Source organism: Schizosaccharomyces japonicus (assembly GCF_000149845.2).
Source record: "Schizosaccharomyces japonicus yFS275 unplaced genomic scaffold supercont5.2, whole genome shotgun sequence".
Lineage (NCBI taxonomy): Eukaryota > Fungi > Ascomycota > Schizosaccharomycetes > Schizosaccharomycetales > Schizosaccharomycetaceae > Schizosaccharomyces > Schizosaccharomyces japonicus.
Window position 1 is genome coordinate 1,724,057 of NW_011627861.1, and position 23,369 is coordinate 1,747,425.

At 43.5% G+C, this 23,369-nt stretch overlaps 10 protein-coding genes across 10 annotated transcripts; 4 read left to right on the forward strand and 6 right to left on the reverse strand.

Moving 5' to 3' along the window:
- Positions 1-240: 240 nt before the first annotated feature.
- SJAG_03721 (sec14 cytosolic factor family protein) lies at positions 241-2,211 on the reverse strand (the record flags this gene model as incomplete). The annotated part of the gene is made up of 1 exon (XM_002174820.1): positions 241-2,211. The coding sequence occupies one exon, from the start codon at positions 2,209-2,211 to the stop codon at positions 241-243; it is 1,971 nt and encodes a 656-aa protein (XP_002174856.1).
- A 443-nt stretch (positions 2,212-2,654) lies between these two features.
- Positions 2,655-3,091, reverse strand: SJAG_03722 (DNA replication factor A subunit Ssb3; the record flags this gene model as incomplete). The annotated part of the gene is made up of 3 exons (XM_002174821.1): positions 2,655-2,719; positions 2,794-2,896; positions 2,945-3,091. The coding sequence occupies 3 exons, from the start codon at positions 3,089-3,091 to the stop codon at positions 2,655-2,657; spliced, it is 315 nt and encodes a 104-aa protein (XP_002174857.1).
- A 1,288-nt stretch (positions 3,092-4,379) lies between these two features.
- Positions 4,380-6,787, forward strand: SJAG_03723 (N-acetylglucosamine-phosphate mutase). Its single transcript, XM_002174822.2, has one exon. The coding sequence runs from the start codon at positions 4,393-4,395 to the stop codon at positions 5,977-5,979; it is 1,587 nt and encodes a 528-aa protein (XP_002174858.1). The 5' UTR covers positions 4,380-4,392; the 3' UTR covers positions 5,980-6,787.
- Positions 4,483-7,139, reverse strand: SJAG_03724 (DNA endonuclease III). The gene has a single exon (XM_002174823.2). It carries the CDS (start codon positions 7,134-7,136, stop codon positions 6,051-6,053), a length of 1,086 nt encoding a protein of 361 aa, XP_002174859.1. The 5' UTR covers positions 7,137-7,139; the 3' UTR covers positions 4,483-6,050.
- SJAG_03725 (DUF300 family protein) lies at positions 6,723-9,388 on the forward strand. The gene is made up of 3 exons (XM_002174824.2): positions 6,723-7,367; positions 7,467-7,554; positions 7,648-9,388. Exons 1-3 carry the CDS (start codon positions 7,231-7,233, stop codon positions 8,707-8,709), a joined length of 1,287 nt encoding a protein of 428 aa, XP_002174860.1. The 5' UTR covers positions 6,723-7,230; the 3' UTR covers positions 8,710-9,388.
- Positions 7,781-9,639, reverse strand: SJAG_03726 (AP-3 adaptor complex subunit Aps3). Its single transcript, XM_002174825.2, has 3 exons — positions 9,229-9,639; positions 9,063-9,116; positions 7,781-8,994 (listed from the first exon to the last, which is right to left on the reverse strand). The coding sequence occupies exons 1-3, from the start codon at positions 9,493-9,495 to the stop codon at positions 8,824-8,826; spliced, it is 492 nt and encodes a 163-aa protein (XP_002174861.1). The 5' UTR covers positions 9,496-9,639; the 3' UTR covers positions 7,781-8,823.
- On the reverse strand, positions 9,578-13,200 carry SJAG_03727 (hypothetical protein). The gene has a single exon (XM_002174826.2). The coding sequence runs from the start codon at positions 13,154-13,156 to the stop codon at positions 9,995-9,997; it is 3,162 nt and encodes a 1,053-aa protein (XP_002174862.2). The 5' UTR covers positions 13,157-13,200; the 3' UTR covers positions 9,578-9,994.
- Positions 13,201-13,827: 627 nt separating this feature from the next.
- SJAG_03728 (E3 ubiquitin ligase complex subunit Mms1) lies at positions 13,828-17,280 on the forward strand. The gene is made up of 3 exons (XM_002174827.2): positions 13,828-16,281; positions 16,329-16,417; positions 16,471-17,280. The coding sequence occupies exons 1-3, from the start codon at positions 13,886-13,888 to the stop codon at positions 17,175-17,177; spliced, it is 3,192 nt and encodes a 1,063-aa protein (XP_002174863.2). The 5' UTR covers positions 13,828-13,885; the 3' UTR covers positions 17,178-17,280.
- A 115-nt stretch (positions 17,281-17,395) lies between these two features.
- SJAG_03729 (nucleoporin Nup124) lies at positions 17,396-20,677 on the forward strand. The gene has a single exon (XM_002174828.2). The coding sequence runs from the start codon at positions 17,467-17,469 to the stop codon at positions 20,596-20,598; it is 3,132 nt and encodes a 1,043-aa protein (XP_002174864.1). The 5' UTR covers positions 17,396-17,466; the 3' UTR covers positions 20,599-20,677.
- On the reverse strand, positions 20,632-23,169 carry SJAG_03730 (ATP-dependent RNA helicase Ddx27/Drs1). Its single transcript, XM_002174829.2, has one exon. It carries the CDS (start codon positions 23,004-23,006, stop codon positions 20,814-20,816), a length of 2,193 nt encoding a protein of 730 aa, XP_002174865.1. The 5' UTR covers positions 23,007-23,169; the 3' UTR covers positions 20,632-20,813.
- Between the last annotated feature and the right edge of the window lie 200 nt (positions 23,170-23,369).

Genomic DNA, 23,369 nt, shown 5'->3' on the forward strand with positions numbered 1-23,369 from the left:
AAAACCGAATATGTTAATGTTACAGTAAGGAATATCACAGACATAATGTACACAGCAGCATCAGCATGAACCAAAAAGTATCCGCAAACTCTTAAAAGCGCCATTTGGATACTAAAAGGTACTACCTCAACAACAGAAACAAGAGAAGAGAATAAAAAGCGCGGCATAAGCTTTAGCGGAGGCAAAAACAGAGTGCTGAGAGACGGATTCAAGAAAAAAAAGTGTAGCATATTATCGTGCTTAGGTGACAGATTGATTGATGGCTGTAACAAAGGATGCAGAGTCACTGTCAGTCTCAGCAAGGAGCTTTGGATTATCAGAGTATGATGGATCTGTAGCGACTGAGGACACAGGTTGTGTGCGCCGAGAGTGTAAGCTCTGTTGATATACTGCCAACGAGGACTCATACTCCTTTTGGGCAATCTGCACGTAAGCCAACGACGGCCTCACGTACTCGCGCATTCTCTGAATATACTCCTCTCCGCCTTTGGTGACCCATTCGCTAGTTCCAATTTTAGAACCGAGTGCGCGCCATCGCTTTAAACTTGCTTCTCTCCGAGTTTTACACAGTTCGACAAGTTGAGGCCAATACTTATCATGAATATAGTCGAACTTTAAGGTACCGCCAAAAGTCATATCAAGCTGGTCTGAAGGGACATACCGATCGAGCGGTTCATTAAACTTCAGTTTTTCTCTTGTTAATGGATCAATAAACGGCGAAATGAGCTTAAAAAACCCCCAGACCGCCCATGGTATGTTGATAACCAAGGCCCTTCCTAATCTCTCACAGTAATGAGTCTGAAGAATACTAAGCACCTCCTTGCCCTGACCAACGCTAGGATTAGAACGAGAAGATGTGGATTTAAAGTTAACAAGCAAAGCTAACGTCTCCACCCCCGGTGGCATCAGCTCAATAGCACATTCAAGCGAATATACCAAATGCAGAATTTGTCGCGGAGAATTCTTCGTGTTCTGCCGGGCAGGATACAAATAAACACACGAACGACCATTATTGTCGTAGCCAAGCAACACCTGCTTTCCAGTATAGTTTTCTGGTTCAATTTCAGATGGTGATAAATCATTCACATTGTTTTGTCTTCGCCAAACAAGCGTATCAACGAGACGCTTCTTCGCATCCTGCACACGCCATTTCGTGGCACGCAGATATCGTAGTATACATTCTCGAGAAAGCCAATAACGCTCGAATTCCGTCAACGGAGAGTTCTCTTTGCTGTGTGCACTATTTGGCACCTCTTTCAGATGAAGACAAAAGTCGAGTACCTCATCATAATGCTTCTGTTGTTGCTCAGTCAATTTCCGAAAGAGCGGAGCCAACTTGCAATTGTTATCAGGATAAGGCAAAGGTGCATTGTACGTGCCATCTGTCTCAAGCTCCCGGGGAAACTCAACCGGTTGAGGCGGTTCAAGTGGTTCAGCTTCAACGTCTGCAGTCGTGTCTGGCTTCACAGGTTCCGGAAGAAGAACCTTGGAATCTTTCGTGGTCACATGTGCTCTGAGGACAGGCCGTTTGCCATCTGGTCCAACTTTCTTGTCATCGGAAAACTTTACAGAATCCTCTTCTATCCGTATATCCTCCAGGACATTTGGGTGAATCTCTGAAGTAGGAGTATCACTAGCCAACGAGTTGGGAGATTTTAAAGTCTCAGATGTCTTGTTGCTTGCAGCAGTCTCTGCGGTATTAGTAGTGGAAATGGTTAGGGCCTGTGGACGATCGCCGTCTGGCCGCTTATCTGCAAACGCAGGCGACTTGTGTGCATTGGAGGTGTTGGAGGTGTCATTGGATTCTGGCTGCTGATTAAGCCGCTGTTTCTGCGTTGTCGTCGGATTTGTAGGTTCAGGACTTTTTGAGTAATGACGTATAGAAGGTTTAGAGGGAACAGGAGCATGCGCAGGGACAGGAGAACGACTAGGAGTGTAGGCTCGTCTCAATGTTGGCGTAGCACGAGGCGGCATCGGTGTTGTAGACCGTGCTCTATAATTTCGCGAAGGAAGTGTGTGAGATTGCAACGATTGAGCGTCCGTACCGACGTTAAGTTGTGTGTCCGACTCATTGGAAGGTATACGATGCAGAGAACTCGTTCTCCGACCCTTCTGATCACCTTTTCTGTGATGTCTGCCGTGCAACGAACGTTTCGAAAACTTCCGAAAAATCGACCAAAGCGACTTTGAAGAGTGCTCATTCGGACCCATTCTGTATAATTCAACGTTTATTAACAAGTTTCAGCAAGAAGCCTGAACTTCTGCCTGGTAATAAATGTTGTTGGTGGTAGTTGTACTGTGTGCGAGCTGGTTGGTAGGAACACTGACACTGGGGCAAGACTCTAATTCGGCAGGAACTTTTGACGGTTCCGAGCTGATTTCAAGGACGATAGATGACGGAATAAGTGTTAACCAACGGAAGCAAAGAAACCCCTCAATGCTTGCACAACCATAGGTTGAAAAACTATTTTCCTGTACTGTAACGGTACGAAGTCTTTTTCGGTAACGGAAGGACAGTCCTCAGAACCAGAACATGTCAGGTTGAGGTCATCCAAACGTTTGTGGCTAACAAATGCTGTCACAAATAACCTTCTAGGTGTAGTAGAGTGTGTAGTGTGTAGACAGACATATGCATAGGGAGGGTGACCAACGATCTATTCACAGAAGATTGACTTATGAGCTTGCGAGAGCTCAACAACATTATCGTAGATGTCCATGTCTGTTGTTTCTTCCGTTAGTAACTAATACGTAGTTATCGACGAACTCAATCGCGAGTCGAGAGACTCAACATACCGATATCTGTGCCGAAATCCACGTAGGTAAGCAGTTGCAAAGAAAGATCTGGCTTTACAGATGAAACAAACTCGTAAAAATGATTTGGTTCCAGCATGTTGTCCTAAATTCACCGTTAGACAGATCTTCGACAAATAAGTAAAATATTTACCATGGTAAGCTGCATATTAACAGTCCCGTTCGAGTCAATCGTCGCACTTCTTCCTTGGACGGAAATAACCTTTCCGACAACGCGAACAGTACGTCCAACGAACTGGTCCAAAAGCTTAGCGTTGATTCTGGGAGTAGGACGGTCCATAATGCTGTTTAATTCGGAGCAAGATTGCAATAAGGGTATACGGAGAGGGTAGAAGACACGCGTCGCGAGACGCGTCGATACCGGTCCAAATCACGTGAGACCGTAGGGTGGGAACAGTTCTTCATTCGTTAAAATGTCGCACGGCTCGCTTAATGAAAGTTTGTTTGCGAAATTAAGAATAGGGTTTAGCGGGGCTGACGGTTAGCGATTAGTGGAGAGCTCGCGTTTGTTTCACCAGCGACAGTGTGTTGTTTATGATACGAATGGATTCAGACAATCCTGGACTGGCAGCCATTGTTTTCATATCTACATTTGCGCCGTATGTGCATCGACGAAGGCTACCACGAAAATTAATTTACGAAACGATCGCAAACATAATGACAATGAAACCAGCAAATAAACGCTTACCGTAATTTTCGGTCGTTTTCGGCTGATCGCTTTAATGCGAGATTAAAATTTCGAACAAGCACATCAGCCGTTTTCTTGTACAGAAGTAATGGTCACTGACATAAGCAATTCATGGTCCAACGTTACTTACGTAAACCAGTATAAGCGAGTGACTAAACAATAAAGTGAATCGAAACTGAAAAGAGCATATAGGCTTTAACGAATTTGTGTGAATATAAAAACAGTTATGTTTCCAGCAGAAAAAATGACTGTTACAACAACAAATTGCATTCCTATCCTGCGAAAATGCGACTTATAGACACATTTAAGCTTAATTTAAGCGAATAGTGTCTAACCCTTACCGGTCCTTCCTCCACAAGATACTTCAATGAACAGCTTATAAGGAAGCCTAAACTCTTCGCGTTCAAGAATCTAAATTAAATCGCGCCACACGTAAACAAACCGAAGGGTGTCTATTAGAAATCAATAAAAAATCAACCAAGGACAGAATAATTAAATTAAAACAATGCTGTGGCATATCCACAGCCGCTGCAATGTATAAGAAGAACTGCCCCGCTGCAGTAACCAAATTACAGCTCAATAATAAACAAATGGGAGTTCATGGAATTTACTACCTGATAAATCCAGTCCGCAGCATAGGCTGCCAGGGATAGACACAGCCAACAAAACGTACCACATACATCACACAGCAAACCCCAATAACAGAAAAGTTATTCCGTAGCCCATTCTACCGTTTCATACGTTTCCCCACTTCTCACTGTACCCCGCCGTTTTACGCTTCTCGTTACGTGTGATTTCCCCGCGTCCATTTTTTTCTATGACGTCGGCATAAAGGATAATTAATAGGCTTCGTCGCCCAGCTGAAGTTCCCTTCTCCCTATATCATTTCCCCCATGACAAAAAACACAATCTACACGTACGGAACAGCAGGCTTTCGTGGAAAAGCAGACACGCTGGAAAAGGCTGTCGCTCGCTGCGGAATTGCTGCTTGTCTTCGTAGTCAACAGCTTAACGGCCAAACTATTGGCGTTATGATCACTGCTTCACACAACCCAGTAAACGATAATGGCGTAAAAATCATCGATGCAAACGGCGGAATGCTGGATCAAACGTGGGAACCTCTCTGTACGCGTCTGGCGAACGCTTCTTCTGAATCAGAACTGGAAGCTGCTATTAAAGAAATTGAAACAGTCATTGCCAATCCCTCTTATTCATCCGTGAAACCATCTGTTGTGCTGGCTTCAGACACACGGCCGTCGTCTCCACACCTCTCGAAGACTCTGATAAACGCTCTTCAGAGTCGTAATGCCGATTTTTATGACTATGGTCTTCTTACGACTCCCCAATTACACTGGCTAATTCAGGCCATTAACGAAAACTCCGAGTATCACGTTCCTTCCTCGATCCCTCATATTGAATCTTACTACAAAACCTTATCTTCCTCCTTTGTCGACTTGTGCAAACAATTCGTGCCATTTGAGACTGGAAAAACAAAACTTATCATCGACTGTGCCAATGGTGTCGGTGCTATTCATTTGGAGAAGCTTTGCTCAATGCTCCTCCCATTTTTGGAGATTGAATTGGTCAATAAAAACACGGAGCAGACCGATCTGCTGAACAAGAACTGCGGTGCTGATTTCGTCAAAACAACTCAGTCCCTTCCCGCCGGACTGAGTGGAACTCTTTCACCCATGCAGCTCTGTGCTTCCTTTGACGGAGACGCGGATAGAGTTGTTTTCTACTTCGTGGACTCTGCAAAAAAATTCCATCTGCTTGACGGAGACAAAATAAGTGTTTTGGCGGCGAAACAACTCTCTGCATGCATTAAGGCATCACAACTTGATCTTAAATTAGGTGTCATCCAAACTGCTTACGCGAATGGTGCTTCAACAGTATACCTCGAAGATGAATTGAACATTCGGGCCGAATGCGTATTGACCGGTGTTAAGCATCTTGAGAAGGCTGCAAGGGAGTACGACATTGGTGTCTATTTCGAAGCCAACGGACACGGCACTGTCGTTTTCAGTAAGTCTTGTCTCCAAAAACTGGACACGTTGCCTGCAAACGCGACAGGAGAACAACGCTCTGCGGTCAACTTGTTGAAGGGACTCTCTACCCTTTGCAACCAAGCTATTGGAGATAGCATTAGTGATACTCTGATGGTTGTTTTCTTGCTGCAAGTGCTCGGTTGGAATGCTGCTGACTGGTTAAATATGTACCATGATCTCCCTAATGCATTGGCGAAAGCTACTGTGCGCAACCGCTTTGAGTTTGTTTGTACAGACGCCGACCGTCGTCTGGTAAAGCCATCAGGCCTTCAACAAATTGTGGACGAGATTATGCGTCCGTACGAATCCGCTCGTGCCTTTATTCGTGCTTCTGGCACAGAGGACGCTGTGCGTGTTTACGTCGAAGCATCCTCCCAAAAAGATGTGGACAAGATGATGCAAGCAATCATGGAGCTTTTGACTGTTTATTAAACGAGAAATGGTTCATGAACGTCGTACTATATTAAGTACATAAATGCTTTTCCATAATGTGAATAACTGTTTTATACTAAATCCTCAATGTCCTCGAGATACTTTTTTGAAAAGTAGTGTGATCGTTCAAAAGCTGCCCGCCGAGGCCTGGCAGGGCGTTCGTCTTCTTGAAGTACGGCTGGTTTTTCGTCTCGCGGAGACAGTGAAGGCGATTCCGTCTTTCTCGTAGTAAGCTTGTCGTCTTTATCCTCGTCTTCGTCAGCTACGAGATCACGTTTGTCCTTTGCTTGCCCCTTCTTCGACTGTTTGCTGATTCGCGAGTTTTCTGTGAAAGCGCTAGGACAGAGATTGTTTTCTGCTAGTGTACAGATGTCACAGCGTCTCCCTCGAGGTAAGCATATCATTTGTCCAAACCCAACGAGCATGTGGTTTACGTCGAGCCAAAGCTCTTTTGGAAGCCAGCTCTGCAGTGCTAGTCGCGTTTGTTCTTCGGTTTTTGTATGAACCCAACCAAGTAAATTCGATATCCTATGAACATGAACGTCTACGCCAATTCCGTCGATCTTGTTCCAAGCGACACCCAGACACAAGTAGCCCATCTTAGGCCCTACGCCTGGTAATTCCATCAAACCTTCAATTGTATCCGGAATGTCACCATCGTACTTTTCCTTTAAAATCTTAGCAGTCTTTTTCAAGTACATGGCCTTCCGGTTATGAAACCCGACCTTTTCAATGAGAATATTTAATTCCTTTTCATCTATAGCTTCCAATCCTTCAACAGTAAGCCCTTTCGGCATGTTCTCTTTCAAGTTCTTCATTGTAGGACCAAGAACAGTATCCTTGGTTTGACTAGATAGCATGAGTGCTACGAGGGTTTGTAAACGAAACACTTTGGGATCTTTTCTGTCAGCCAGTGTATGACAACCCATGTTGTCTACCGGTGCAATAATTTTGCTTTTCATTGCTTTTATTTGACCGTAAACTTCACGCCAATTCTTCGGCTCCTCTGCTTTTATTTCAATCCTAGAAACATTTCCATTCTTCTTCACCATCTCTACTGTTAAGTAAAAATTGGTAATTCCTACAGAGGAACTCTTGTCGACTCTCGGCCACCCACGAAAACAAGGCAACTTAGCAGGAAGGCGAAATTCTGCCATTCTGACGTTAATTGTTAAATAACTGCACCAATTGGATACCTAATACTCATTATATTCAGATTTAAACATCAATGTTTGGCTTTTAATTGAGAAAATGCATCTTAGTTTACGGTTTATATGTTTTCTGTTTGCGGGATTTGCGTCCGCTGTTTCCTTCCTTGCTATATGGAATCACTTAAAAAACTACCGTAAACCACTCCTGCAACGGTCCGTTTGTCGGATCTTGTTTATGTAAGTGAACTAATTAAGAGTTCTTGTTTCGTAACTCTTCATGACTCGGAGCAAAATGAGCATTCCCCTTGAATTTTGGCCTGTTAACTTCTTTTAAAGGGTCCCTTTATATTCGTTTTCTTGCGCCTTTGAATTATACTATCCTAGGGCAGGCAAATGGGTAGAATTTCTTCGAGAAATGTATGAGGTATGTTAATCATTCTTGTCTTAAGCGTGTCCTACGGATGCTTAGTCTTGATACAGTCACTGGTTCTATTACTAACATTTTGGTTACGCGTAGGCCTTTGTGCTGTACTGTTTTTTCTGTTTGCTTATAGACTACTTGGGGGGAGAAAGAGCAACAGTTCTTATGCTTCATGGACAGCCTTCTCGCCCTCACCCTTGGCCTATGACTCATATACTTGGTGAAATTGATCTAAGCGACCCAAAAACATTTTTAAATTTAAAGCGTGGCATTTTACAGTACACTCTAATGAAGCCTATTCTCGTTCTTGTTCAAATTGTATCGGAGCTGAGCCCACAGGGAGACGAGGGTTCAAGTTCTTTACTTCTGTCTCCGGCAATTTGGATTGTAATTATATATAACGTTTCCATTACGATCTCTTTATATTCACTCACAACTTTTTGGTACGTTCTCCATTCGGAACTCGAACCGTTCCGCCCGGTTCCTAAATTCTTGTCCGTCAAGGCTATTATTTTTGCTTCCTACTGGCAGATGACCATCCTGTCTGTTCTGCAATGGGCTCATGCCTTCCCAGCTGATTCTGAAGAAACGGCAAATAGAATACAGGACATACTGATGTGTCTAGAGATGCCTTTTTTCGCTCTGCTGCATCGACACGCATTTCGATGGGAAGATTACAAAGTTCCGGGCGAAGTGTCATGCGGGCGACTTCCCTTGAAACGGGCCCTTGTTGATTGCCTTGGTCTAGTGGATGTTTGGTGCGACATTATACAAACGACTACAGGCGAACGGTACGACTATAGAGAGTTTGAACCCGGTGCGAATATTATCCCATATGCACCAAGTGCAAGGGCTGTGCGAACCCGACATGGATTGCGTTATGTGCAAGGAGGACAATCAAAATACTGGGTGCCAACATTTGACCAGTCTCGTGCACGGTTAATTGATAACTCTAACCAAACGATGAATTCTTACAGTACTATGGCTGTTTCTGATGACCGTATCAATTCTAACTACGAAGGCGGCCTGTTCTTCGACATTGATCCGGAGGTAGAGAACTTATATACCCTGTCACGAGAAATGACTTTTGGCGATTACAATTATCCTGTTCTCACTGTTCATGATACTGAAGACAGTCCTTATTCATCCATCGTGTAAAGGAGAGAAGGGGTATGTCTCTCAATCTTACACAACATACATACAAATGTCGTTTTTCAATTAGGGCACCCCCTTTAAATCATTCTTTCATCTTGTCCGTTTGGCGTTTTCTTTCTAAAACCTATTCGTGAACGAGAACGCGTTGGAGAATGCATTTCCAAGATTCCGGCTTTTCAGAACACTGTTTTCAGCAGCTCCAACGATGTCATGTATATTCGTTTCCAGAACTAATCCACCACAGACGACTTCTGCTAAAATGGTATGGATTTCTTCGTACTTGAAAATCTTTGATTCAACCGGTTAGATGATGACAAGGGGGTTTTGTTTTCCTTCACACTACAAGTTCTTCTTACCAAATCCAATTCGCAGACGTTTTCAAAGCAGCGATCTAAAGCTTCAACAAATACCTGATGATGATAATTAGTATACAAGTTCCATCTTTCGTTTACCAATAATCCGCTACAAATTAAAAAAAGACCTTTCCGAGTGCTTTTCTCTTTTATTTCATATCCGTCGTACCTGAATCAAATCAAGGATTCCGAGTTCGCTTTCTCCTTCATCGACAACGAACACAAAGTATAAAGTTGCGTAGCACCGATAAATAACTCTATTTTTTCCTCCGATAAGACTACTTTCAAGAAAATTACATGCTGTAGGCGGTCTAAGTGAAACAAGTTGGAAGATTTCTGTAAGTAGCTTCTGTTGAACATCTTCATCAATTGGTGTATAAAACTTTGTTAATCGAGGAAGTCCTCTATTATTAAAAATAAAGACAGCGTGAATCATGTTTGTATACTCGTAAACGACTTCAAGAGGCCACAATTCAACTTTCTCTGCGATAGCTATGGCCGACCTCGAGAGGGCTTTTTGGTGGTGAATGTTGGCAACAACTACTTACACCACAAAGAGTGGTGTAAGCAATGGGGTATACTTGAGGTGGCATGGGAGATGGATTTGTAAGGGTGTGTTAATATGCGTAGTGAATGAATTAAGCATGGTAGTTTTAATGAACATCCTAAGATTTATGTTCTTATACTGCCTCTAGACTCACACCTGTCTTGCTCGCCTTTCAATTGCTCTTGAACTAAGTTTAATAACTCTTAACCTAAGGATCGGTCACTATCGAAACTAAAACTGGACCACAGTATAAGAGTTAGCGGTGTTTCCATCTTTTCAGAAGACTGTTCTTGTGGATTATTGGCATTTCAATGGTTTGTTATAGTTGGTTAATAGAACTCAAAACGGTTTCGTTTCAACTGTTTAATCATACTGTTCAGTTAGTAGTTCAACGCCGTTTGCCGTTTTTCTTTCGACGACGGTTCTTCTTCACCTTGTTTTTTGTTTTACGTTTAGACGTTTTTGCCTTGTGTTTCCCTGAAGTAGAAGAACTTGAATCAGAGTCTTCACCATCCACTTCTGGCTCTTGCTTTAGCGGGTTCGTATTCTCCCGCCGATTCTTTTCAGCTGCAACAAGGATTTTGTAATCTTGCTTTTCAGATCGTTTATGGACGCCTTCGACGATCCGCTCGTTGAATTCGGCCTTTTCCAAGTTTTCCTTTGCTTTCAAATAGCGGTGATAAGCCGCTGATAATTCAGTCGGAGCATTAAACATGTCAACTAGCTCCTTTGGAAGAGTTTCTCCAGGGTGCTCGCGTTGCCAAGCCAAAATAGGGCCGCGACGACGTAATGAGCGTGTAGTTAAATCAATACACATAGCTGCGTACATCACTCGCATCGTCTGCTCGGACAGCCAGGAACGGCAGCGAGCCTTGAGTTCTTCAGTTATAGGAACCTTTTTGTGACACTTCTGCATCCATAAATGATGGTGGTAAGCGCCTTCCACAGAGTAGATATTAATTTCGGTAATTCGGTAAGGGTCATCCTTAGTGATGAATTCATCGGTAACGGGTTCATCAGAGAGGGGCCCAGTGTACTTTACACAGTGAGACTTGATCATGATAAGGTCAAGTAGTTCCTCATCGTTCAATGCTTTCAGTTGCTCGTGATCTCTATGCAGATAAAATGCTGCTTTTAAAAGTAAGACAGGATTATCAAAGCGTTGTAAGTTCTTGTAAAGATACTCAGTAGCCATGATTTGTGCTTCGGCAAAGTCCACGATATCCGATTTGTGAACACCGAGATCTTCAATAAAGTCAGAAGACCCATCTTTAGGCAATTTGGCATCTATCATGCTGAGTGCCTTATCCAGTTCCTCCTTTTTCATATCTGGTTTCGCTAATTTCGGGCGAGATTTGACTGCGGACAGTATTTGCGAATACGCGAAGAGCGGTACTTCAAGTTCAGGTGGTATTGCGGTCGAGTTTGCATTGGCCGAGGGTTGTTTGGCTGGTTTCTTTTTCGCTTTAGCCTGCACAGGTGTTACTTTTGGTTTTGGCTGAGAAACAGTAGGGGTCTGTTTCGCAACTGGTTCTTTATTTGATTCATCAGTTTTCTGAAAGGAGTTGCCCGGCGGTTCAGCTGTGTAATGTTCGCTGCATGAATCAGCTTGGATTTCCACGGCACTGGAATCGGGTGAAGACGCGGGATTTATGGATTTGACGGCCTCTCCTTCCTTCTGCACAGTTTCTTCGGTTGCAATGGCCGGTTCAACGGGAATATCTGTATGCGCTTCCGTAACCGAGGGTGAGGAGGGTTTAAGTGAATTGGATCTTTCAGGTCCTTTGGGTGCTTCGGGCTCTTTTTGTTCAGTCGTATGCTCTTGCACCTCTTCTGGATCCACTTTAACATCAGACGAAATCGGGGAACAATCCTGTGGTTGTTCTATTTTTGGCGCTTTAGCTGTTGAAGGTGTCTTTTCATTAACGGTTCCCTGGGGTGTAGAGCTAGGCTCACTAATTTTGCAGAGCTCAAAACGCCGACTTAGCAAGGTCAATTCGTCATCACCAACATCAGGCTTTTCACATTTCAATTGATTTTTAGAGACGACATTTTCCTTGTCGGCAGAAGATTCGACTTCATTGAGTGTCGTACCGTCCACATCTACACGCCAGACATTCACAGTTTGCTTATTAATAGACTGTTCAGCAAGTGTGTTCACATGCGAAACCTGTAACGGTGCTTGTAACGGCTGAGCGATAGGCTTTTTCCAATTAGAGTTTTTTTTTTGTGGAACAGTGTTTTCGGAACCCATAAGAATAACTTCGTTCGTTGGAATGGCGTTTAGTACACTTGGTGTGTTTTCACCATTCTCTTGAATAGGCGATACCGGGGGTTCATTGTCTTTTGGTAATATTGTCAAAGATTCCGAACTTGAATCCGAAAGAGGAGGAGAACGGCGTGCCTCCTGAGCAAGGGCTTTTGCAGTTGCCTCTAAAGCCTTCTTTGCAGCACGAGAATCTGCTCTCTTGCACACACGACGTTGTTGCCGTCTCTTCGTAAACATATGTTGGCATGAACGTGGGTACTCCTTCGTCAAGCGACGGCCTCGTAGAAACAAAGCATTTCGTGAGAGCTGAGAGAAGGAGGAAGGTCGAAAATCGAACTGAAGACTGCCATCATTGTTCAAATTGAAAGAGATAACGTCGTCAGAAGCCGTCTTTTTAAGTGCTTTTAATTCGGGATCTGAATCTGAATCTTTCATGGAAAGAGAAACAGGACGTCGTAGTAAAAAGGTTTTGTTAGGAAGAAGGCATCCAGTCTTCGCTTCCTTACCGCAATGGTTGTCAATGGCCTTCAAACAAGTGTTTGGTTCTTGGTAAGTTCGAGTTGGGGTAGTTGGAAGGTCAACAGACGACGATGATGTCACCGCGCAGTCGCTTGAGCTTAATTTTGAATTGCGGCATCTTTGCGACATGCGTGTTTCACGTAGTAAAGAATACATGTATAGAGTGTTTGCTTGTTTGGGGGAGTGTTTCTCCGTTTCTGAATCAGATTCCCATTTAATTTTTTTACGAGGATTTCTCGGGCTGTTGGATTCGAGATCAAAATTTTCTGATGCCGGAGTAAGAGAATCGTGAAGTTTGGAACGAAGCTTGTAGTACAACGTCTCTAGCGCATCGAGAAACAAGCTTGTGTAAGAATGAATCGTAGTACGAAATTTGGAAGCGTAGAAAATGACTGCAAGAATAAATCGCTCTGACTTAGTAAATACAACCGACAACTCATCCGTAACAAAGCAAGTGTTTTTTTGACAGTTCCAAAAGTCTCGTTTTTCTGAGAATTGGTCCCCCTCATGTAAGACAATGTTTTGGACAAGAGTGAAATGAACCCCTCGTGCAATTCTATACAGTTCGTAGAGTTTGAGGGGATGCCATTGAGGCGGCTTTTCGGTCTTCAGTTCGGAGTACTTGCTGTTACAGACGTAAAGATAAAAGTTTAACAGCTCATGAAACTGTTCTGGGGCTGCATTGCCTTTGAACTCAATGAATTGAGAGAGAGATGAAGTCATTAATACTAAAGTCTTAATAAGATAATAGAAAATTCCCATCAATCTGTAGTGCGCATTGAATTGGATGCATCGAAAAAGAGCCATCTTTACAGGACAATGTTGTAAAGTGGAAATGCTATTAGTATTTATTCTATTCTGTCGCGTCGCGTGTCGTCATGCGGGGTTCGCATCACAAATAAACAATCCGGGGTTCGCGTGGGGAAAGCAAGAATAAACAACAATCTTAATATAATGTAAGAAAATGCTATTTTATTGTTGAGAATCAATCCCTTCATGTAATTTATGGAAACGCGTAAATGTTGCTGTAATTTTTTGTCTCAAAGTTACTTCCTAAAATTTATATAAAAGACCAGTCTAATTCTTCCTTCCTTAAGCTTTAGTAACTTCAAGCCTGCCGTTGGCAGTTTCACGTTCCGCCAAGCCTTCGCTATACATAAACCGAACGTAGGCACGGAGTATTCTTAGATTTTTCGCGCTATTTACGTGTTAATTTAAAACAGTTTATGTGTCAGTATATTCAGCCGAAAAGACACGTGAAAAGTATGAGAAGAAGCGTAAAACGCGTCGACTGGACCCTTAATTTGAATTCCTTTTCGACCGTGTATGGAAGCTTATCCTCAGTAGCGTCGCGTTGCGACTTACGCGAAACCTTATTCTACCTAAAGTTCGCGGGGAGTAAATTCTTGTGATATAGGCAACGGGTACTACATCGCTAAGACAGCATTTACTAATCCCACTATCGTGGGCCTTGGCCTAATTCCTTGTATCATGATTCAACATGTTCATAGGTCGACACGCTCCAAGTGGGCGTTTAAGATAATGCGACTGGACTCAGTTTGTTACATATTGTTTGTGTCTAACGCGTCATTTACCATTGCTAGAGCTACCCCCGAACACATTGTTTCGTTACAGACGGTTGACTTTTCAGCCCAGATTAGAGGAGCAGAATGGACTTCTACGTCTGAAGTTCAATCAGATGCATCAGTACTGGGGTATCTAGTTGTTACGGATGTCAAGGGCTATTGTCATATTTTGAGTATAAAACAGAAACAGCTGCAAGAGTTTGAAGCAGAATCTGCTTGTACAATTCGTATTGATATGTTACGTCTGTTGAACAATGACGAGCAACTTGGAAAGAGTATCAGCTCTTCCATCAACACTCGTACTTTGGCTATAAGTGCTTGGACGAATTCAATACTGTTGATGCAGCCTAACTATCAAGAAAACAAACTATCTGCATTCTTAGACTTAAATTTACAGGGTACCATACTCTACACGACCTTCCTATATCCTCAAGCAAAAATGAAGGAAAGTGACATCCTCGCTGTACTCTTCCTTGACACAAAAGCAACACCACGGATAGCATTGTTTGTTTGGAGTCAGGGTTTCTGTGCATCCACAAGTACCTCTTATTCGCAATACACTATACCCGTTCCTAATGATTTTTCCCTCTGTTCTCATTTCGTTTCCTGCCCGAATATCCCCGAACACTTTATTGTGGTTCTCGAAACTCGAATGTGTCTTTTATCCGTATCACAAATTGAATGCGGCGACTTACAGTTTTTGTCAGAAGATCTTCCACAGGTTGAAGATGATGCATTAGTCGTTGCTTTTGAACCCGACCTTTCATCAACGAATGTGTATCTTTTGGCGTTTGACAATGGAGACATCTTTCGAGTTCGTACTTCTGTCGTTTCTATTGATTACTTATACTGTGGAAAGATTAACAACCCAGCAACCTCTCCTTTGGTCCCATTAAGTCCATATCTCCTAGCTACTGGTGACGGTTGCGACGGTGGATTTTACGAAATTCAAGGAGACAAGGTCTCTTTGTTGTACGATATTCCCTGTTGGGCTCCCGTTTGGGATTTCGTCTGTTTAAAAGCCCGTAATGGCACGGTACTCAATGGTGACTTGACGCAGTCATCCATTGTCACAGCCAGTGGTATAGGGAAATCTGGTGCCTTGTATCAACTGCGTTACGGAAAAAGACTATATCCAGTTCTTGAAGCTACACTGACTTTTGGAGCGACGCTCATGCGAATGTTTCAAGCTAGTGAAGATGAGAGTTATTGTTGGCTTAATTATCCTTGGCAGACGCAGATCTTAAAGGTGTCACAGGACGGTGCCGTGGAAGATGTTACGGATGAGTTGCATTTTGAGGTTTCAACTTCTTTATTAGTACTGTGCTTTTCTGGTATTTTTATTCAGATTACAAAAAATGCTATTCACAGGTGTTGTTTTGGTGAACAACCTTTTGCAATACTTCAAGCAGCACAAGATTCCGAATTTGTTATATCGTTCTCTTCGCCAAGTTCTCTGTTTATTGTTGAACAGAAGGAGGGTGGCTCTTCCGTTGGAAAAATTCTCTCGCTGAAACGAAATGATTCCTTACACTGCAGTTTAACTGATGTTACTATTCCTATTTTCGCCGAAGTACTCTGTGGATGTATCATTTCAATGAACAATACTGAAATTGTGGTAACCGGTACAGCAGACAGTCACCTTTCGTTTCATTCTATCACCACAGAAGGGGTTCGATTAATTAACAAATTCCAGTTGCATGAAGATGGTTCCGTCCACGAAATCGTGGAAAACGATGTCTTCTTACCCATTAGTGTGTCTTACCTTAGAGAAACTGAAAACGAGGCTACAGTTCTAACTTCTACGAAGAATGGCTATCTGGTTTGCTTTCGTGTTATCATGATAGATATGACTAATGTTCAAGTCAATTTCGTCAGTAGAGAGCGGTTTCAAACACTTCCATTGATGTTGCAAGCAAATATGGGTGAACAAAGCTCTCTTTATGCTTGGCAAGGATCTATCTATTCAATCACAAAAAATAGAAAAGCCGACGACAGTTCATTTTTGTCAATAATTCCTGTTATTGGGCCCGAAACCCTTCAAAATATTCATGGTGTTTGTCCTTTCTCACCTTTTCCCGATTCTCTTGGACAGCAAATGATTGCATTTTTTTCGCAAGATTCACTTTACGTATCAGAAGTCCAAGTTCAAGAAGACACAATCGCCCGGAGATTCCCCGTGAGTGCAACCCCTCGCCGCTTACTACATGATAAGTTTACGAATACACTTGTTGTTGGGTGCTGTCATATCCCCATACTTAATGCTGAAACATCCGATTTATATTTTTGCGATGCGAACACGTATGTTGAATTAATTTTCACGAGTAATTTACTAATTGCATGTGAAGATTTGAGAATGTCTCAAAGCCGTGGCCATCAACAGACTTAAAGGGCAAAACCATTTTCAAACCCGGTGAAACCATCTATTCCATGTGCTGTAAGTGCCATGAATATATTTTATTTATTCCGGAAGTAGCTAACTGTCTGCAGTTTGGACTGTTCGTGGTATTAACCATAAAAAGTATCGTCATCTGTGCATAGGAACTGGCTTAGAAAAATCCAAAAATGGCAATGGTCGAGTTCTTATTCTAACGCTCTCTAAACCTGATGATCATCCGACCATTGACATTCGCCATGTGATCACTGTGTACACTGAACAACCAGTGCTTAGCATATGCCCTGTTGGTGAATATGCTCTCTGTTACTCCGCTGGTAAGACGTTAGGTTTAAAAGTGCTTGATGTGGTCCAAAAGAAATTCAGCAATGGTGACTGTACACTCAACCTCCGTTCTATGGCAGTCTCGTTGTGCTCGTACAAGAACTACATTTTTGCAACGACGGTGCGCGACTCTGTCTGTGTCGTTGAATATATCCCAGAAACAAATGTGCTAAAGCTTGTGAGCACAGACACTGTTCCAAGAATGGGTGTCGACAGTTACTACTTATCACAAACCGACACCCTATTTGGATGTGATAAGTTGAATGTTTTGACTGTTTATGACTGTAACATGAAGCCAAAAGATGACAGGCTCAAGTCGCTAGGTCTACAGGTTGTCTTGCAACAAGAAAGACAACTGTGTACTCTAACAAACAAGTTGAAGTACACTGTTTTGATGAAGAGTTCCAAAGGAGAAGCCCAATGGGGCATCTTGGCCGGCACCATTAGTGGTGATATTTACAAGCTATTTATTAAATGACAAGTGTTCTAACTAAAAAATAATTCATTTTTATTTTAGAATTTTTGAGAAAAAGCCACGACATGTATATATACCTCAATGATGGATGAAAGCACGGCTTAACGTTAACATTAAGTGCTAATAACAGCCATAATGTGATTGCATTATTATTTCCCCTTTTCAGTGTGTGGAGCAACTTTTGGTGGTGACCTTGGAAATTCACCACCAAAACGAGGAGTCACCTCTCCACACCCTGCACACATAACCACACGTTTCCCTCACTAGGAACCAGTCATATGAAACTGCCGTAATGCCGCCGGTCGTTTCTCAACCGCGTAAGCGGTCATCAAAAAATGGATCCCCTTATGAGAGACATTCAAAACGTAAAAGAACTTTGCTGTCTTCGGTGAAGTCCGTGTTTACGTCAATACTAAAACCATTCATGGGGCAATTGGATAGTACAGAGGAACAGGAGGATTCGTACTCTTCCTCTCGGAAAAGTCATGTTCGTGAAAACACTGAAAAAAGTCTTTTTGATGCGGAACTGACACCACATTACTTGGGAAAGACACCTCAAATGATTAAGGTTTCCAGAGCTCCTCGTTCGCGTAATCACGATTATGGGCAACTTCACGATTCAATGACTCCAAAAAAGCAATTGCCGGTCTCAAAAAGTTCAGAGAATGATCATTCACACACGGCTGCGCACACTAATGGCTTTGCCAGCGAGATTAATGCAGCTGCGGTCACTAATAACCTTGTACTTCCCGCCTCTGTGGCAGAAACGATGATTCCGGGTAAATCCGTTGATTTGCTGCATTCTGCAAGACGCCCTATTCCTTCTACTTCAAGAGATTTGAAGATCCGTGAACACGCTGTGAAGGCTCCTGTTCAAAAGGAGGAATCTAAAAAAGACGTACATGCTCTTGAAGAGCAGTTTTCTGCTTCCACAACAGATATTCAGCCTTTTAAGAAGCAAACAAGAAAGCACGCTCGTGCTAGCAAGGATGAGTCGAAGCGTAAGCATATTCGTTCCACAGCTGCGTCTTGTCATAATTGTTGTCCTCATTGCCATCATCGCATAGACCAGGGTATCGACGTTCATGCCCTTCGTCCGGTGAAAAAACAAATGGTAGATGCCGAGGTTCAAACGGTGACACCGTTTGAGAGAGACGAGGAGGGATCATTGCTCATGGACAGGGAAATTAGTATTCTCAACCCCAACTCCTCGCGTGTTTTCAGAGGATCCTCTTCTACAACACCACGACGCCGGGGATATCGAACTGTCTTTACTGCTGTTGATGAAGACTTGGACGAAATATTTGGTAATGATTCTGAACCATCTCCCGTTAAAGAGTCTCCTAAGCCTTCTTCTACACTCTCTTCAGCATTCAATTTGAAGAAAACGTTTGCAGAAAAGCCTTCACTTCCTAATACTGGCGCGACCTTTGAAGAGCTGAAACAATCAGTTCCTGTATCTAAAATTGCGCAAGCCGCAAAAAAACCGGAAGAAAAACAAAAAGAGGTAGCAACGAAGGAAGAGAATCAAAAAACGGCACCGGAGAAGGTGGTGAAGTTTGCACCAACAGACATCAAGGTGCCGCCTCCTGTACAAGAACAGACGAATGCTACTTCGGCTCCGGAGACAACTAAGACTAAGACTAAATCTGAGAATGTCCCGTCTGTACCCTCATTCTTCAAAGTTCCGGCGCCCAAAGAAGTTTCATTTGCTGTGCCCGAGAAGAAACAGGAGAAGGAAACGCCGAGCTTTTCTTTTGCTAGCACGACTACCCCTGCTCCTTCGGTCGCAACGGAGAAAAGAGATGAAAAGGAAACCCAGCCGGCTGCGGCCAAGCCATTTTCATTCTTCCCTAACACTGAAAAGAAACCTACTTCCGAGGCCGATAGTGTCACAAGTTCAAAAACACCTGCGTTCTCTTTTGGTCAAGCAGCTAGCAAGGAACCTAGTACCCAACCTAAGCCCTCTTTCTCATTTGGGGGTTTGGCTAAACCCGTGCAAGCGAGGGAATCCAAACCTGACGAACCGAAAGAATCGTCTTCACAAAAGCAGGACACCCAAAAGCCAGTCTTTTCATTCGGTGCTCCCTTGGGTAAGCCGGTTGTGCCCGAGCTGAAAAAGGACAAGGCCGCTGCTGAGTCAACGACGCCAAAGTTTTCTTTTTCAACCAGTAAACCGTCCGAGCAAGCATCCGATAAGGCATCTGAACCTTCAACGGCATCCATTTCAAAGCCCGCTGGAGGCTTTTCTTTCTCATTCGGCTCTACTAAGCCTACTGATGTGCAGAACACCACTGCCCCTTTGGTTACTGAAAAGGAGAAGCCTGCTGCCACCGGGGAATCGAAGCCGTCCAGCACCTTTTCAGCTGGTGGTTTCTCTTTCGGTGCCCCCAAAGACTCGTCGTCGACTTCGGTTCCCTCTACCACTCCGAAGTTTAATTTCGGTGTCCCTCCTTCTACGGCATCAAAGTCTGAGACTGCTCCCGAAGGCTTAAAGAAGGAAGAACCCTCCAAAGCTGAGACCGTGAAGCCGTTTACATTCGGTATAAAGCCTACCTCAACACCCTCCGCGGATGTCACTAAACCCTCTGTGACAGCACCTTCAACTGGGTTCAATTTTGGTAGCACCGGTTCTGGCTTCGGTTCTTTATCGGCAGGAACGAAAGACAATAATGCAACTGGTAAGACTGCGGAACAAAAACCTGCCTTCAGTTTTGGTGCTGTCAAGACAGAAGCACCTACAGCTAAACCGGCCCCGGTATTCAATTTCTCTGCGCCTACAAAGCCTGCCGAAGCGTCGGCTTCTATGACTACAAATAACACTACTGCTCCGTCAGCACCAAGCTTTTCTTTTGGCTCTACCAATGCAGCCGCCCCATCCACTACGGGCTTCTCATTTGGTCAACAGTCAACTGCTGGTGCGCCTGCTGCAGCTCCGGTTGCTTCTGGTGCAACTCCTGCACCCTCATTTTCATTTGGAAGTGCTGCCGGTACGTCTGCTGGCTTTGGCTCACAGAATACTGCTGCTCCAGCATTCGGATCAACTCCGTTTCAAAGTGCACCTGCACCCGCTACGCCCTTTGGGGCTAGTAACACTGGTTTTGGATCTGCCAAACCTGCAACTGGCGGATTTTCATTTTCCGCTGGAACATCTTCTGCACCTTCAATGGCCTTTAATGGGGCCAACAACGCTCCGGCTCCGTCGATGAACTTTGGCGCCAACCAAGCACCTAATCCCACACCTAGTGGCTTCACGTTTGGGGCCTCATCGAACTCGTTGAATACCACTCCGTCAGCACCCGGTACTCCCAGTACTGGTGCTGCTGGTACACCTTTCCAGTTCAACATGGGATCTACGAATTCCCAACCTGCACCTCCAGCAGGACGAAAAATAGCAGTTCCTCGTAGTCGGAAGAAGCGTTGAGCTTATTTATATACCTTTTTTGCTATCCATTTGCCCTACTTGACTTCTGTAAGTAATAATAGATATACATTTTCCTCAATCCTTTATTGTTGAATTCATCTATCCAAAAGAAACGAACTTTTTATTAATAACCAAAAACCCTTAGTGTAATGAATTCCTATAATATTTTGTCAAGTACGGTGAAGCTCCATCAAACGGCATGAGTCAAAAGACGATCACTTCTTTCCGCGTTTGGAGTTCTTACCAGACTTGCTGTTTTTGCCCTTTTTCATGCGGTCTTGACGAGTCTTTTTGTATGGACGTGCTGCTGCCTCCTCAGCATCCATTGCCTTCTTGCGTTTGGACAGAGGAACAGCCTTTCCGGTAGCTGCCGTCTTTGAGGCCTTCTTCTCCTTCTCCGTTTGGAACCAAGTACGAGCAGGACGAGCCTTAATCTCATCTTGATGTTTCAGTATGTTTTCACCCTTCTTCAGATCACGTTCAGCAATCTTAATATGACGTTCTTGTTTTTCTTCTTCCATGACTTGCTTTACTGTGTCTTCCAATTCCTCGAGTTCTTTGCCGATAGCCTCAACTCGAGGGAAGTCAAGGTTTCTGCTAACAACATTATCATGCTGATTCTCAGAAGACTTTAGAACGTCTTTAATGACCTTTCTGTCATTCTCACCAACAAGTGAAATGGCACGACCACTTCTTCCAGCACGGGCGGTACGACCGACACGATGCAAATAAATTTCATGGGAGGCGGGAGCCTCGTAGTTGATAACGAATTCGACACCCTTAATATCAAGACCACGAGAAGCGACATCTGTAGCAAGAAGGTAATCAACCTTTCCATCACGGAAATCCTCTAAGGCTCGGACACGTTGTTCTTGAGAAAGTGAACCGTGAATTTCAGTGGCATTCAAGCCAACAAGGCCAAAAATGATGCGCATTTTGTGAGCAAATGCCTTGTTGCGGAAGAAGATAATAACACGGCGATGAAAGAAAGTCTTGCAAATGTGAACAAGCATGGCAGGACGCAATTGCTCACGTTGGGGTCGTACACGAATAAATTCCTGCACCAATCGCTTGGCCGTAGCCTTTTTAGCATCCACGAAGATACGCACAGGACGGTTCAAAGAAAGACGAACAAGGTCGTCAACCTTTTCAGTCATGGTAGCCGAAAAAAGCATTGTTTGACGAGATTTTGGACAAAGCTTTACGATTTCGTTCAATTCATCGGCGAAACCGTCCTCCAGCATACGATCGGCTTCATCAATGACCATAATCTCAATGTTGTCAACAGAAAAGCCTTGGGAGTTGCGAACATGATCGATGAAACGACCGGGCGTAGCGATAATGATATCGGGTCGCTTACGGAGTTCTTGTTCTTGAACCTTCAAGGACAAACCACCGACACAAAGACACAAAGTAATGTCGGTGAATGCGGCAATCCGCTTGGCCACATTGTGACATTGCATAGCCAACTCACGGGTTGGACAAATAATGAGTACACGAGATGTGGGAATCTTTTTCGGGCGGTATACAAGACGTTCTAGGATGGGAACGACAAATGCTGCCGTTTTACCACTACCGGTGACGGCAGCACCAACAATATCTTTTCCAAGTAATGCAACGGGAATTGTTTTTGATTGAATAGGAGTGGGATCCTCAAAGTTCAAAGAGCTTAAACCACGCAAGATAGGACGAGAAAGTTTCATGTCTTGGAAAGAAACCTGGGCAGTGACGGCAGCTGCATCTTCTGCGCCAGCGGCAAAATAAGCTTCAGACTTTTCGCGCTCTATACGAGCTTGTTCCTCATCATCATCAGACACGGCAGAGTCCGAGTCGATCTCGTTAACTTCACCTGGAACAGTGTCAGGAACCGGAACCGTGATGTCGTCTTCGTCTGAATCTTCATCCGAAGAATCTGAAGCCTGTTCCTTTACAGCACCACCGAAGCCGTCTGTAGCCAAATCCTCATCGTCGGATGCGATTCCAGTAAACGATTCTTCATCGCTGTCCACAGCGGTGGTTTCTTCCTCTTCCTCAGCACTGGAGACATCATCTGCAGAAGATTCCTGATGCACCTCTTTATTTTCTTCGCTTGTAGGTTGCTTCCTGTTCCGCTGGATGATGGAATTCAAATCAACATCTGTGGTATTATTTCTTAACGCATTTTTGGCCGATTGAAAGTCCCAATCTGTACCGTTACCGGCTTCCACACCATCATTGATTCCACTCTCGAACATGAACGAGCCGGAGAAGTCATTTTCCTTGTTCTTTTTCTTCTTTTGCTTCTTCTGAACCTTTTTCGTCTCCTTTTCCGCCTCCATGTCGCTTTCAGCTTCTATTTCACTGTCATCGTATTGGATGTCATCTTCTGAGTCCTCAATGGTGAGGATAAATTCGTTTTCAGCTCTCATAGCAGTTGATCACGCCGAGAGGAAGTTGGTTCTCACCGAGAAGTGTTTTTGACTAGGTAGTGTATGTGGAGGAGGAAGCAAAAAAAGAATAGAAATTCTGAAACTATTCAAAGAGAATTGGTTGTGAAGAAGAGCAAGGGGGGAGAGAAATGTGATGTTGGTTATGTGTAACCTTTTTTTTTTTTTTATTATATATTTTTTTTAATTAAGCAAATAAAATTAAATAAATTCAAATAGAATAAAAATTAAATAAAAATTCAACAATTAATAATGCCTATTCCGCAAGACATATAACATTGTTCAAGTAAAAATTACTCCAAATTGTCTCAAACTGTGGACCCGTCAAATCAGATTTAATTAATA